The following is a 15770-nucleotide window of genomic DNA, read 5'->3' as shown; positions in this document are numbered from 1 at the left end:
CTTCTGATTGCTCTTACGGTAGATTCCACAACCTGTAACGTGGTTTATAAGAAAGGCCCTCATCCCTTCTCTACGATTTCTTCCTAGATGATCTCATCTATTCCAGTAGTTTCACAAACCATCTAAACACTGGTGACTCAAATGTATATTTCCGTCTTGATTTCTGTCCCTTACACACTAGGAGATTGCCCCCTTGGTATATTCACTTGGATGTCTCATAGGCCTCTTAGACTTAAAACAGAACTACTAATTTCCCCTGCTCCCTCCCACCCCAAATCTCTTTCCCTAGAATTATTCCCCATCTCAGTAGAGTATGTACCATTGTCTACCTAATTACAAAGGCAAAAAAACTGAGAGCCTTCCTTGATTCCCACATCTAGTTCATTAGTCTAAAATATATCTCAGCTCCAACTATTTACTTATTTCTTAAATCTCAAGTCCAAATCAGCAGCATCTTTCTCCTGGATGACTACAGAAAGCTTCTTAACTGGTCTCCCTGCTTCTGCTTCTGTCCCCTTACTGTTCATCTTCCTTTCAGACACCAGATATTTAGATATTTTGGACCAAGCATGGTGGCTCACGCTTGTAATTCCAGCACTTAGGGAGGCTGAGGTGGGCAGATTGCTTGAGCTCAGGAGTTCGAGACCAGCCTGGGCAACATGGTGAAACCCCACCTCTGCAAAAATTAGCTGGTATGGAGGCGAGTACCTATAGTCTCAGCTACTTGGGAGGCTGAGGTGGAGGACTGCTTGAGCCTGGGATGTTAAGGCTGCACTGAGCTGTGATTGTGCCGCTATACTCCAGCCTGGGTGCCAGAAAGATATCCTGTCTCATAAATAAAAATAAGATATTTAGATGTTTATAAAGCATACATCAAATCATTTATCTTCTCCTTATAAAATACTTAGCATAAAGTCTGAACTTTTTACAATGGCCTACAAGCCTTACATGATCTGGTCCCTGCCTGACACTCCATCTTCATCTTCCTCCTCCCTGTCTTCATTCTTAATGTTCTAGCCACATTGACCTTTCTGTTCATTAAACTGCTCATCAAAGGCATCTGTGCTTGCTGATTTTTCTGCTTGAAATGGTTTTCTGCATGATCATTGCTCCTTTCCTTGAAGGCCTCAACTCAGTTTTGATCTCTTCTGAAAGGTCATCACTGGCCATACTAACTAAAGCAGCTTTCTAGTCATCCTAAATTAAAACCATGTATTATTTTCTTCACACTACTTAGAGTACCTCAATTTATATTTATTTATTTATATGTTTAATGTTGCTCTCCACACCTCCTGAAATGTAAGCCCATAAAGACAAGGAATCATGTCTCTCTTGTTACTTATCATATTAGTGCCCAGAACAGTGCCTGATGCACTGATGGGTCTCTGATATGTGCTGACTGACTCATTTATCTGTATAGTCTCACCTTTTAACACTGTCTTTCTTGCCCACTGTATTTGGGTTTCTGTACTTTTGTCTTTTGAAAGCGCCATGCTTTTTCTCAACTGAGTACTCTTGTACCTGCTATTTCCTCTACCCACCCCCAGACCCCACAACCGCTCTTCGTTTGTGTCTCACTAGCTCATATTCTGCCATTAGAAATTAGTCACTTAATGCTGAGCGCGGTGGCTCACGACTGTATTCCCAGCACTTTGGGAGGCTGAGGCAGGCAGAGCACGATGTCGGGAGTTTGAGACCAGCTTGACCAACATGGTGAAACCCTGTCTCTACTAAAAATACAAAAATTAGCTGGGCATGGTGGTGCACGCCTGTAATCCCAGCTACTCGGGAGGCTGAGGCAGGAGAATCACTTGAACCTGGCAGGCGGAGGTTGCAGTGAGCTGAGATCACGCCACTCTACTCCAGCCTGGGTGACAAAGTAAGACTCTGTCTCAAATAAATAAATAAATTAGTCACTTACTTAGAGTGGGATTCCCTGACATGTTATAGGGAAACCTAACCTAGGTTCTAGGTTACATGTCTCCTATCTTTTATTGTAGCAGACATCACATTTAAATTATTTATAAGCTCTGTGCAGGCAAGGAACAACTTCTTAACTGCTCCCCGCTTCATCTACAGCCCTTAGTTGTTTCTTTTTCTTTCTTTTTCTTTCTTTCTTTCTTTTTCTTTTTTTTTCTGAGACAGAGTTTTGCTCTTGTTGCCCAGGCTGGAATGCAATGGCATGATCTCTCCTCACTGCAACTTCCGCCTCCCAAGTAGCCTTTGGAATAGCTGAGATTACAGGCACGCGCCACCACGCCCAGCTAATTTTTTGTATTTTTGGTAGAGATGGGGTTTCACCATATTAGCCAGGATGGTCTCAATCTCCTGAACTTGTGATCCACCCTCCTTAGCCTCCTAAAGTGCGGGGATTACAGGCGTGAGCCAGTGTGCCTGTCATTTCTTGGGTATTTTCAAGGAAAAGTTCTTGGTTGGAATTTGTCCAATTTTGCATTGAAATTAAAGCTAATCAGTTTTGCACGTGTGCTCTCTTTTAAGAATTGATTTCCTGGAAAGTTTTGCTCTCTTGAATTTGCTTTTTTTTTTTTTTTAAGATGAAGTCTCATTCTATCCCTCAAGTGCAGTGGCGACATCTTGGCTCACTGCAACCTCCGCCTACCACGTTCAAGTGATTTTCATGCCTCAGTCTCCCAAGTAGCTGGGATTACAGGTGCCTGCCAGCACACCTGGCTAATTTTTACATTTTTAGTAGAGATGGGGTTTCACCATTTTGGCCAGACTGGTCTCAAACTCCTGACCTCAGGTGATCCACCCACCCTGGCCTCCCAAAGTGCTGGGATTACAAGCATGAGCCACCATGACAGGCTTTGAATTTACTTTTCTAGTGAAGCATTAGGGAGAAAATCTTCAAATATATCATAGTGGCTAATGTTTATATAATACTCTAGAATTTACAGAGTGGCTACTTACAGCATCATCTCATTTAATCCACGCACTCCAGGGGCCATTGGAATCCCCATTTGTAGATGGAGAAACTAGGAAATGAAGAGGTTAAGTGACTTGCTCAGGGACTAATGACTAATAGAGGCAGAAGCAGGACTCAAGCCTTGGTCCTCCAATTCCAGATCTTAGTCTTTTGCACTATCCCATACTGCCTGTAACTTTCCTTCCTTTGTTTTAAAACCATAATTTGTGATCACATAAAAATGTGGGGAGAGTCTGAGCCTTCATATGCGAGATCTCATCAACTTAATAATGGTTACTGGGACATAGTATCACCATGGCCACAGTACTCAATGTTGGAAAATAACCCTGTGAAATATTTGAACCACTACTCCTATGTGGTTGTTTGGGATATGCAGTCATCTAATCTTTATTTTCAAATGAGGTAATTAGTGTATGGTGTTTGTTTCTGAAGGAGGCAGCCAGCAATTAACAGGAACAGGCCCTAGCTAGAAGAGGGTTGTTTTTTCTTCTTTCAGACAACCAGCTGTGATAGAGCACATGAAATTTCCTCTTTGAACTGTCATTTCCAACAAATTTCTTTCATTTCCTTTGCTCTGATGCCCCGTGCCTCTGTTGGGGGTGGAGCAGGAGGCAAGTTATTGCATCCTGGTGGAATCCCCTGGCTAGATGGCAGTGGCTCATGCCTGTAATGCAGCACTTTGGGAGGCCGAGGCAGGAGGATCACTTGAGGCCAGGAGTTCAAGACCACCCTGGGCAACATAGTGTTTCCAAAAATTTAAAAAATCAGCTGGGCATGGTGTTACACACCTGTAGTCCTAGCTACTAAGGAGGCTGAAGTGGGAGGATCACTTGAGCCTAGGATTTTGAGACTGCAGTGAGCTATGATTAAACCACTGTATTCTAGCTTGGATGGCAGAGCAAGACCCTGTCTCTTAAAAAAAAAAAAAAAAGAAAGAAATCTACGCACAGTGGCTCATGCCTGTAATCCCAGCACTTTGGGAGGCTGAGGCAGGCAGATTGCCTGAGGTCAGGGGTTCAAGACCATTCTGGCCAACATGGTGAAGCCCCATCTCTACTAAAAATACAAAAATTAGCTGGGCATGGTGGCATGCACCTGTAGTCTCTGCTACTCTGGAAGCTTAGACAGGAGTATGACTTGAACCTGGGAGGCAGAGGTTGCAGTGAGCCAAGATCGCACCACTGCACTCAAGCCTGGGTGACAGAGTGAGACCCTGTTTCAAAAAAACAAAAACAAAAAAATAATCCTTGGAAGAATTAAGGGTTAAATTTCTGTGGCAGCAATGTAAGTCTCACCAGGTGGGCTCCCTGCCTACTGAGAAGAGTCATCTGGCACTAAAACATCAAAACTAGCCTGGGTTCCTGCCATGCCTTCAGCATGGGGCATCAGTAAGTTTTTCTCAGGATATGATCGGTACTTCCCCTCTGGGGACTGTGCAGTTGGCACAACTATTTCTTTTCATTTTTGACTGTAATTCTAGTCTAAATAGTCTCATGGGTTCTGGCTGCAATCTCCTGTCATTCTAATCCCAAGCAGCCAAGATCAGACACTGGAGTATCTCTTTACTGGCAGCTCCAGACTTGAACTTTGGAAAGTGTGGGAAATTCCATTCTTTGGGCACGTAGGACTTGTGACTGTACAATAGAAGAGCTTCTACCATGGAAGTGTTTTCCCTGCTGAGTAGAAATGGCATCAGAATAATATGGAGAAAAGCATAATGAAAATAGTTTTTTATGTGTATATGATATTTTACTACTTTAAAAAGTGATTTATGTTTATTATGTTTTTTTCCTCCTTATAACCCCAGGAAGCAGATTGGCAGAGGGGTTAAGAATATCAAGTCTGAGCCGGGCGCGGTGGCTCAAGCCTGTAATCCCAGCACTTTGGGAGGCCGAGGCGGGTGGATCACAAGGTCGAGAGATCGAGACCAACCTGGTCAACATGGTGAAACCCCGTCTCTACTAAAAATACAAAAAATTAGCTGGGCATGATGGCACGTGCTTGTAATCCCAGCTACTCAGGAGGCTGAGGCAGGAGAATTGCCTGAACCCAGGAGGCGGAGGTTGCGGTGAGCCGAGATCGCGCCATTGCACTCCAGCCTGGGTAACAAGAGCGAAACTCCATCTCAAAAAAAAAAAAAGAATATCAAGTCTGGATCTGTATTGCCTTAGTTTAAATTCACATTCCAACATTTATAGCTATGGGCAGTTTATTTCATCCCTCAGTGCCTCAGTTTCCTCACCTATCAAATTTAGACTTATAGACTTCTAGTGAGGATTAGAATAGGTCACGGCAAAAGTTGATATAGAGTGTTGTTATTGTGTAAGAAAACCAAGTTTCAGAGAAATTAGGGACATTGGACTGAGATTCAAACTCAGATTCTCCTTATTTTGGGCCTGTTCTGTCTACTCCATCTTAGCTGCCTCTGAAAGCAATACCTTGTATATTTGTGTACTGGTACTGTTGTGTGTTGCTAGTTTGGATCCTTAGGAACTCCGGACCTTCTTCTCTAATTATTTATTTTTATTTCTTCCATCTCTCCTCATTCCTTAACTCCCCACGGAGAGGACCTTAAGTGGACAGAGAATTTAGAACAGGAGAAATAAAACAGTAAGTGCTAGGGGTATAGTATGTACTCTTGGGACACAGGGAAGCCTCACAAATGGTGCAGAGGAAGAGTAATTGATAGATCTAGAAAATAAGCCATTTCTTGGTACCACTCAAAAACATTAATATACAACCTTATTTGCTACATTGGTTGTGGCAGGGAGTTGTAGTGCCATCTTAATTTCATCTAAAATTGATAGCAAACATCCTCCTAATTGGGTGTATCCTTTGGATTGTATCATTATTTAACTTGAGCTCTCCCTGTATCCACTGAGATTCCAGTGAAAGTGGGGAGGAGAGAACAGATTCAAGAGATACTTGGAGGTCTGGTGGTGGCTCATATCTGTAATCCCAGAACTTTTGGGAGGCTGAGGCAGGCGGTTCACCTGAGGTTGGGAGTTCGAGACCAGCCTGACCAACATGGAGAAACCCCATCTCTACTAAAAATACAGAATTGGCCAGGCATGGTGGCACATGCCTGGAATCCCAGCTACATAGGAGACTGAGGCAGGAGAATCACTTGAACCCAGGAGGTTAGGTTGTGGTGAGCCGAGATGGTACCACTACACTCCAGCCTGGGCAACAAGAGCAAAACTCCCTAGAGAGAGAGAGAGAGAGTGAGAGAGCGAGAGCGAGAGAGAGAGAGAGAGAGAGAGAGAGAGAGAGAGATACTTGGGAGAAACATTTAATTCTAACAAAGACCCTGTGAGTCATCAGGGCAGATACTCATATCATTAGTCTTATGGAAGAGAAACAATTTGTACAAGATCATAAATGAAAAAACTTGTATTCTGGTCTTTTTCCCCATGCAGGTAGGAGAATGGTCCAAGTGATGAATAGCAGCATTGATCCTGGTACATAAGCAGTAGTGTTGAGTGTGGACATTTTACTCATGTAGAAATGTTACAGATTGGACAGGTTCCCTTTCCTGTAAATAAGGAATAATCTTTAGCTTTTTAGTAATTCTCTAATATTTCTATTTTATTTAGGACATCATTTGGGAGCAATGAGTTTAAAACCCTTCACCTACCCATTTCCAGAGACGAGATTTCTTCATGCAGGATCCAATGTGTATAAATTCAAAATCAGATACGGGAACAGTATCAGGTAATTTCAAAGGTAGGAGGGTAGTCTCTGTAAACATCAGTTAGTGCTAGTGCATTCCCACAGGTCACTCCTTTTCTACCTTCACCCAGGTGAGTTCAGGAGAGTGGTAAAGTAGCATCTTGCAGGATGTCTTTCCCAGGAATTTTATATTCAGTATATATATATATTATTCATATGAGTCTCTAAACTAGGGACAGCATATCTTTTTTTTTTTAGAGAATTGGATCTCACTATGTTCTCCAGGCTAGTCTCAAACCTCTGGCCTTAAGCAATCCTCTCACCTCTGCCTCCCTAAGTGTTGGGATTATAGGTATGAGCCACCACACCCAGCCTAGGACATATCTTTGAAGCAGTATTTCTCAAAATTTTTCATCTCGGGCCCAGGAGCAGTGGCTCACGCCTGTAATCCCAGCACTTTGGGAGGCCAAGGTGGATGGATCACTTGAGGTCAGGAGTTCAAGACCAGCCTCGCCAACATGGTAAAACCCTGCCTCTACTAAAAATCCAAAAATTAGCCAAGCATGGTGGTGGGCGCCTGTGATCCCAGCTACTTGGGAGACTGAAGGCAGGAGAATTGCTTGAACCTGGGAGGCGGAGGTTGCAGTGAACTGAGATTGTGCCACTGCACTCCAGCCTGGGCGACAGAGAAAAAAAAATTTCATCTCAGGACTCCCTTGAAATGTTTCTTTTTTTCTTTTTTTTCCCAAGACAGGGTTTCATGTAGAGTGGTGTAATCACTGCAGCCTAGGCTTGCTGGGCTCAAGGGATCCTCCCACCTCAGCCTCCAGAGTAGCTAGGACTACAGGCATAGTGCCACTACACCAGGCTAATTTTAAAATTATTTTTGGTAGAAATGAAGTCTCACTATTTTGCTCAGGCTGGTCTCAAACTCCTGGGCCCAAGGGATCTTCCCTCCTCAGCCTTCCAAAGTGTTGGGATTCCAGGCATGAGCCACCCGTACCCAACATGCATTCCTTAAAATTATTAAGGACCCCAAAGAGCTTTTGATTATATCTGTCAATATTTGTCATAAAAATTAAAGCAAAAACAGCCGGGTGCGGTGGCTCAAGCCTGTAATCCCAGCACTTTGGGAGGCCGAGGCGGGTGGGTCACGAGGTCGAGAGATCGAGACCATTCTGGTCAACGTGGTGAAACTCTGTCTCTACTAAAAATACAAAAAACTAGCTGGGCGTGGTGGCGCGTGCCTGTAGTCCCAGCTACTTAGGAGGCTGAGGCAGGAGAATTGCCTGAGCCCAGGAGGCGGAGGTTGCAGTGAACCTCTGCACTGCATTTGATCAAACCCAGTACCTCACCCTTTCAGGATAAAAACACTCAATTAAAACAACAACAACAACAACAACAACAACACTTGGCTGGTCACAGTGGCTCACACCTGTAATACCAGCACTTTGGGAAGTCGAGTCAGACAGATCACCTGAGGTCAGGAGTTCAAGACCAGCCTGGCCAACATGGTGAAAACCTGCTTCTACTAAAAATACAAAAATTAGCCAGGAGTGGTGGCAGGCACCTGTAATCCCAGCTACTCGGTAGGCTGAGGCAGGAGAATCGCTTGAACCTGGGAGGCAGAGGTTGTAGTGAGCCAAGATTGTGCCATTGTACTCCAGCCTGGGCAACAAGAGCAAAAAACTCCATCTCAAAAAAATAAAATAAAAAATAAATTAGCTTATTTGTATTTGGAATTTGGAAAGATAGGACTATATCCCTCTTAGATCATTGTGGATATTCTTTGACCCTATGACAAAACTGGACAAATCATAGTTTGGGATTTTTTTTAATTGGTAATTTTTTTAAGATTAGTTGCAAAATGTGGAATCTGAAATTATATCATGAACTTTTTGAAGTCTGTTACATTAAAATATATTGGTCTTTGTTGTTCTTTGAATGTTTGACCTAGGAGGATTTTTGTTTTTGTTTTTGTTTTCTTCTTTTTTTTTTTTTAATTGCATGTTAGGTTTTAGTGTTTTGTTTTTTTGAGATGGTTTTTCACGCTTGTCGTCCAGGCTGGAGTGCAATGATGTGATCTTGGCTCACTGCAGCCTCTGCCTCCCAGGTTCATGTGAGTCTCCTGCCTTGGCCTCCCAAGTGGCTGGGATTTCAGGCACCCGCCACCAAGCCTGGCTAATTTGTTATATTTTTATTTTTATTTTACTTTATTTATTTATTTATTTGATACAGAGTTTTGCTCTTGTTGTCCAGGCTAGAATGCAATGGCGGGATCTCAGCTCACCACAACCTCTGCCTTCCGGGTTCAAGTGATTCTCCTGCCTCAGCCTCCTGAGTAGCTGGGATTCCAGGCATGCACCACCATGCCCAGCTAATTTTTCTATCATTAGTAGAGATGCAGTTTCTCCATGTTGGTTAGACTGGTCTCCAACTCCCAACCTCAGGTGATCCGCCCTCCTCAGCTTCCCAGTGTGCTGGGATTATAGTGTGAGCCACCGAGTCTGCCTGACCTGGGATGATTTTGTAACATGATGTGTTTCATTGGTCATTTGGAATATTTTGGTTCACTAACTTAAGCAGATCCTCCAAATATTGACACATTTCATTGTGCAGTATCAAAAAATATTTGTTAATATCACCGCAATCTTAAAAGTGTTGAAGTATTTAGAAACTGTCAAACTCACAATGGTAGACAGAAATTTTCCAAAATTTAAATTTTCACTTGAAAGGCCAAAATTTATTGGTGACAACAAGTATTGTCAGTTGTTTTCCTTTATTTGACATGCTTATTGTATTCATTTTTAAGAAAATGTCTATCAAACTCCCAAGTATGAATAACAACCATAGTTTGTCTGTTAGCTAACCATTCAAGTAAAATATTCCATGAAGAAAAGCAGAGACAGTTCAGTTTGCAGCTTGAACAGTCACACAAGTGAGTTTCCCTAAAATAACCATCATATTTTGGTATGCAGCAGAAGTGCTGTATGCATACTTTGTGTTTTCTCATATAACATTTAAAAGATATGTAGTCAAAGATTTGAGATTTTATAAAATGATTGCTTTTTTTTTTTTTTTTCTACTGCTTCCTCAAGGATATTCAGTGAAACAGGATTTTCTTTTCTTATGCAGCAGTAAAGATTACTTTGACTTTCATATCAGAGTCACGGCACCAAAGGAAAAATAAAAAGATTGCTTTAACTGACAGTACAGCCTAGTGCAACTAGCTAGATTTGTGCTAAGGTGCTAGCAATTTTGCCCACCATCACTTTTGCAATCATGGTTACAAATATTAACATAGTGAGAAAGGCAAATTGTATCTTAGTATTATTATGAAAATAGTTTTACCCTGGCAGAACTATTGAAAGGGACTTCAGGCTAGGCACGGTGGCTCACACTTGTAATCCTAGCCCTCTGGGAGGCTGAGGCGGGCGGATCACGAGGTCAAGAGATCAAGACCATCCTGGCCAACATGATGAAACCCCATCTCTACTAAAAATACAAAAAATTAGCTGGTCATGGTAGTGCGTGTCTGCAGTCCCAACTACTTGGGAGGCTGAGGCAGGAGGATCGCTTGAACCTGGGAGGTGGAGGTTGCAGTGACCCGAGGTTACGCCAGTGCATTCCAGCCTGGCAACAGGGTGAGACTCCGTCTCAAAAAAAAGTGGGGGCGAGGGGTCTTCAAAACCCTTAAGGGTCCCCAAAGCACACTTAAAAGTACAACTGCTCCAACAAATGATTAACTTTCACAGTGGGAATTTCAGGTTTTAGCAGGTTAACTAAGAAGTCATTTTGGTACAGCCTGTACTGATGTTCAGACCATACCACGTAGGTGATCACTTCTTCCTCATGAGCATTGGGGCAGCACACAGAATTGTTACTTACGTTTCTTTAGCTCAATGGAAGTGTTATTTTTGCCCTAGTAGAGTCTACTCTCTCCTGAGCTTTCCTTCATGTCTTACTTGTCTCTTGTCTGTTTACCTTCTAGAGGAGAAGAGATAGAAGATAAGGCAGTCATCATCCAGGAGCTGGAGGTAGGGAAAGAAGCATGCAACTTGTGGAAAAGTTGTTCTTTAAGCTAAGGATACATCCACATTCAGGTTTTAATTATTTCCTATAAACTGAGTTACAACCTCCACTTGATAATTTGGCTTCTCCCTGCCACATCTCCTTTGCAAAGTATCTTTACTGTTTTTCTAGGGAAATGTAAAGCTTTTTATTCTTGGTCAGTTTTCCTAGTTGAAGTGTCAGCACCTTTGAGGCTGAGAGCTTTTTGTTTCTACCAGAGTTCCCAGCCTTGGGCAGCTCTCTTTTGTGGCAGCTGGCATAGAGAAAGCTTCTGGAGGACTGCCTCCTTCCAGGGCTCTGGGAAACCTTACCATCACAACCACTGCCTGGTACTTGACGTTCAGGAAACTTGACTGTAAATACACAGACAAAGCTGCTGTGTCTTTGTTTTAATTGGAAACACTTGCAATTGCCTTATTCTGACTTCATTTTCATTCCTTTCTACCCAATTCCTTTAGCTTTAGGTTTAGGAAAGAAAACTGAGCAGGTGGTCAGCTTTACAAATTGGTGAAAGCAATGGACAAGGAGTTAGTGTTGTGGGCATTGGCCCTGGATTCCAGTCCTGGTGTAGCCACCAATTAGCTGCCTGGCCCTTGGAAAATCATGTATCAATTTGGATCTTAATTGCCTCATTTGGAAAATGAGAGGTTTAAACTAGCTTTTACTTTTCTGACTTCACAATTCAGTGATTTATGACTATTGTGATTTCTTAATAAGACATATGCCTCCACATTTCAAAGCAGTTAAATACACTTAAACACAAAACTCTGTGAGACCAAAACTGAGTCATACCCTTAAGAAGGTACCTCTTTGGCGAAGTGTTAAAAGATACATTAGGATCTTGCGGGACCCTCAAGGATGCCATTATAAATAAGTTATTTTAATATAGGACCAAGAAAATGTTATACCTATTTTAATTAAGAGCAGAGCAGACTTTGTTTCACTTTGCTTCCGTTAACCTGGGCAGTGAAAAGCTCAAGGAAGCATAGCAGAGAGGAGGGAACACAGACTTTGGAGCCAGTCAAACCTAGATTTGAATTCTCTGTAGTAGGATATGTCTAGCTTATAATTATACTAGCTAATATTTATTGAGTAATTACTATGGGCAGTGTTCTGCCATTCACAGTGTGACTTTGAGCAAATTACCTACCCTCTCTGAGTCTGTTTCCTTACCTGTCAAATAAGGTTAATAAAGAAGTCCTGTTTAAAGATTGAGCATTAGAAATAGACACAGTAGCTCAATAATTAGTAGCTTGAGCGTATACATTCAATATATATCATATTAAAACTTCCAAGGTACATTTGATATGCATATGCATCTTTCTCTTATGCTCACTAGTTTGGGGGCAGATGTTATTCTCTTTTCTTCATTTAGAGAACATTTACTGAGGCCAGGCGCTGTGGCTCACGCCTGTAATCCCAGCACTTTGGAAGGCTGAGGCAGGTGGATTACCTGAGGTCAGGAGTTTAAGACCAGCCTGGCCAACGTAGTGAAACCCCGTCTCTACTAAAAATACAAAAATTAGGCCGGGCGCGGTGGCTCAAGCCTGTAATCCCAGCACTTTGGGAGGCCGAGGCGGGTGGATCACGAGGTTGAGAGATCGAGACCATCCTGGTCAACAAGGTGAAACCCCGTCTCTACTAAAAATACAAAAAGTTAGCTGGGCATGGTGGTGCGTGCCTGTAATCCCAGCTACTTAGGAGGCTGAGGCAGGAGAATTGCCTGAGCCCAGGAGGCGGAGGTTGCGGTGAGCTGAGATCGCGCCATTGCACTCCAGCCTGGGTAACAAGAGCGAAACTCCGTCTCAAAAAAAAAAAAAAAAAAAAAAAAAAAAAAAAAATACAAAAATTAGCTGGGCGTGGTGGCATGTGCCTGTAGTCCCATCTACTCAGGAAGCTGAGGCAGGAGAATTGTTAGAACCCGGGAGGTGGAGGTTGCAGTGAGCCAAGATCATGCCACTGCACTCCAACCTGGGCGACAGAGCAAGACTCCATTTCAAAAAAAAAAGAAAAGAAAAGAAAACATATACTGAGAAGCAGGCTAGCCTACTGGTTAAGAGTAGGAGTCTGGAACCCCACTGCTTTGGTTCAGATCTTGGCCCAGCTATTTCTAGCTATGTAACCTAGAATACATTTTTTCATCTCTCTTTGTTTGTTTCCTTATCTGTAAAATGGGAATAATAGAATTGCCTATCTCACAGCGTTTTTGTGAGAGTTAAATTAATTAATATGTATGAAAGCAATAACACAGCCAGGCTCGGTGGCTCATGCCTGTAATCCCAGCACTTTGGGAGGCCGAGGTGGGTGGATCACCTGAGGTCAGGAGTTTGTGACCAGCCTGGCCAACAAAGTGAAACCCTGTCTCTACTAAAAATGCAAAAATTAGCCAGGTGTGGTGGCAGGTACCTGTAATCCCAGCTACTTGGGAGACTGAGGCAAGAGGATCGCTTGGACCCAGGAGGCAGAGGTTGCAGTGAGCAGAGACCACGCCATTACACTTCAGACTCCAGCCTTGGCAACAAGAATGAAACTCCATCTCAAAAAACAAGACAAAACAGTAATACTTCTAATAGTAATTACTCAATAAATATTAGCCATTATAATTATAAACTAGATACTATGCTATTATGGAGAATACAGAGATAAACAAGATATAATTTCTTTTTAAAAAAATTAATTTCTTTTACTTTAGGTACATACTATATCTGGTATTTCTCCCCGTGTTATCCCTCCCCACCCCCAATGTCTCTCCCCTACCCACCCCCAACTGTCCTCAATGTGTGATGCTCTTTTCCCTGAGTCCACATGTGCTCATTGTTAAACACCCATCTATGAGTGAGAACATGCGGTATTTGGCTTTCTGTTCTTGTGTCAGTTTGCTGAGAATGATGGTTTCCAGATTCATCCATGTCCCTACAAAGGACACAAACTCATCATTGTTTATGGCTGTGTAGTATTCTATGGTGTATATGTGCCACATTTTCTTTGTCCAGTCTACCATTCATGGGCATTTGGGTTAGTTCCAAGTCTTTGCTATTGTACACAGGGCTGCAGTGAACATACATGTACATGTGTCTTTATAGTAGAACGATTTATAGTTCTTTGGATACATACCCAGTAATGAGATTGCTTGATCAAATGGAATTTCTATTTATAGATCCCTGAGAAATCGCCACTCTGTTTTCCACAATGGTTGAACTAATTTACAGTATCACCAACTGTGTAAGAATGTTCCTATTTCTCCACATCTTCTCCAGCATCTGTTGTCTCCAGATTTTTTAATGATCACCACTCTTTTTTTTTTTTTTTTTTTTTTTTGAGACGGAGTTTCGCTCTTGTTACCCAGGCTGGAGTGCAATGGCGCGATCTCAGCTCACCGCAACCTCCGCCTCCTGGGTTCAAGCAATTCTCCTGCCTCAGCCTCCTGAGTAGCTGGGATTACAGGCACACACCACCATGCCCAGCTAATGTTTTGTATTTTTAGTAGAGACGGGGTTTCACCATGTTGACCAGGATGGTCTCGATCTCTTGACCTCGTGATCCGCCCGCCTCAGCCTCCCAAAGTGCTGGGATTACAGGCTTGAGCCACCGCACCCGGCATGATCACCATTCTTAACTGGCGTGTCTCACTCTGTCGCCTAGGCTAGAGTGCAGTGGTGCAGTCATAGCTCACTGCAGCCCCAATCTCCTAGGTTCAGGTGATCCTCCTACCTCAGCCTCCTGAGTAGCTGGTATTACTGGCATGTGCCACCACACCCAACTAACTTTTGTATATTTTGTAGAGATGGGATTTTACCATGTTGCCCAGGCTGGTCTCACTCCTGGGCTCCAGCAATCCACCTGCCTTGGCTCCCCAAAGAGTGCTGAGATTACAGGCATGAGCCACTGCACTGGCCACAGTTTCTATCTTCTTTGAACCCAAACATGATAACAGTGAAGCTTAGGGTGAAATGACAAGGCTGGGACTGAAATTCAGACTTTTTTCCCATAGAAATTTTGTGATCTTTATGATGCCATATTAATTAGTATAGACTAATAAGCACAGCTTAATTAGGGATTAATCAATTTAAAGTGAGTAGAAAAAAAGTTTGACTTAAACAAAAGCAAAATACTATATATCAGTAAATACCAGTATTATTCATTTATTCAATATACATTTGGTGAAGACTTGTTATGCATTATTCATGATGGTAGACACCATAGAAGGGATATTAAGATAAATCAGGTGTATATTCTACTTTAAGTAGATCTCCCAGTAAGGAATATAAAACATTTGTATGTGGAGTGTAGTAAAGACTCCAGGCTAACTACAGTGAAGTTTGATACTAACAGCTAATTACAACTTGGTAAATCAGACAAAGCTTTCTGGATGAGATGGCTTTTGAACTATGCCTTGAAAGATAGGTCAGATTTGGACATGTGCTGATGGGAGGAAAGAGCATTTCAGGAAGAGAAATTCCCTTTCTATGCAAAAGCATAGAAATGGAGAAGCAGGCTGGGTGCAGTGGCTCACACCTGTAATCCCAGAACTTTGGGAGACTGAGGAGGGCAAAGCACTTGAGTCCAGGAGTTCAAGACGAGCCTGGGCAACATGGTGAAACCCCATCTCTACAAAAACTACAAAAATTAGACAGGTGTGGTGGCATGTGCCTGTAGTCCCAGCTACTGGGGAAGCTGAGGTGGGGGGATCACTTGAGCCCAGGAGATGGAGGTTGCAGTGAGCAGAGATCACGCAACTGCACTTCATCCTGGGCCACAAAGCAAGACTCTCAAAAAAAAAAAAAAAAAAAAAAGAAAGAAAGAAAAAGAAAAGAAAAAGAAATGGAGAATCAGAACACATGTTAAAGGAGCAGCAGATATAGTTCAGTTTTGATAGTATGTACGATATGTGACTAGCAGTGACAGATATAAACAAAGATTGGCTGAGATTCAACAGTGTTAAAGTCGTTTCAAATATGTTTTTCAGGATTCTATCCGTGTGGTCTTGGGAAACTTGGACAATCTTCAGCCCTTTGCTACAGAACACTTTGTTGTATTTCCCTGTATCCTTTTTTTTTTTTTTTTTTTGAGATGGAGTCTT

The 15770-nt window shown here is 42.5% G+C and overlaps 1 protein-coding gene across 8 annotated transcripts in view; it reads left to right on the top strand.

Moving 5' to 3' along the window:
• Nucleotides 1-15770, top strand: part of LOC101029185 (membrane-anchored junction protein) — a 37361-nt gene that overhangs the window by 2111 nt on the left and 19480 nt on the right. For 5 of the 8 annotated variants that reach the window (XM_074401679.1, XM_074401682.1, XM_074401681.1 and 2 more), the window contains exons 3-5: nt 6544-6661; nt 10611-10656; nt 15657-15732. In XM_074401679.1, coding sequence (XP_074257780.1) covers nt 6544-6661; nt 10611-10656; nt 15657-15732 — 240 coding nt within the window. Of the gene's footprint in view, nt 1-4342; nt 5558-6543; nt 6662-10610; nt 10657-15656; nt 15733-15770 lie in introns of those variants that run through there. The other 3 variants (XM_074401684.1, XM_039470672.2, XM_010348287.2) reach the window with 3 other exon arrangements.

This window comes from Saimiri boliviensis, chromosome 6 (genome assembly GCF_048565385.1).
Source record: "Saimiri boliviensis isolate mSaiBol1 chromosome 6, mSaiBol1.pri, whole genome shotgun sequence".
In the NCBI taxonomy this organism is placed as follows: Eukaryota; Metazoa; Chordata; class Mammalia; order Primates; family Cebidae; genus Saimiri; species Saimiri boliviensis.
Note: the sequence above shows the minus strand (reverse complement) of the source record. Positions and strands in the feature narration are given on the sequence as shown.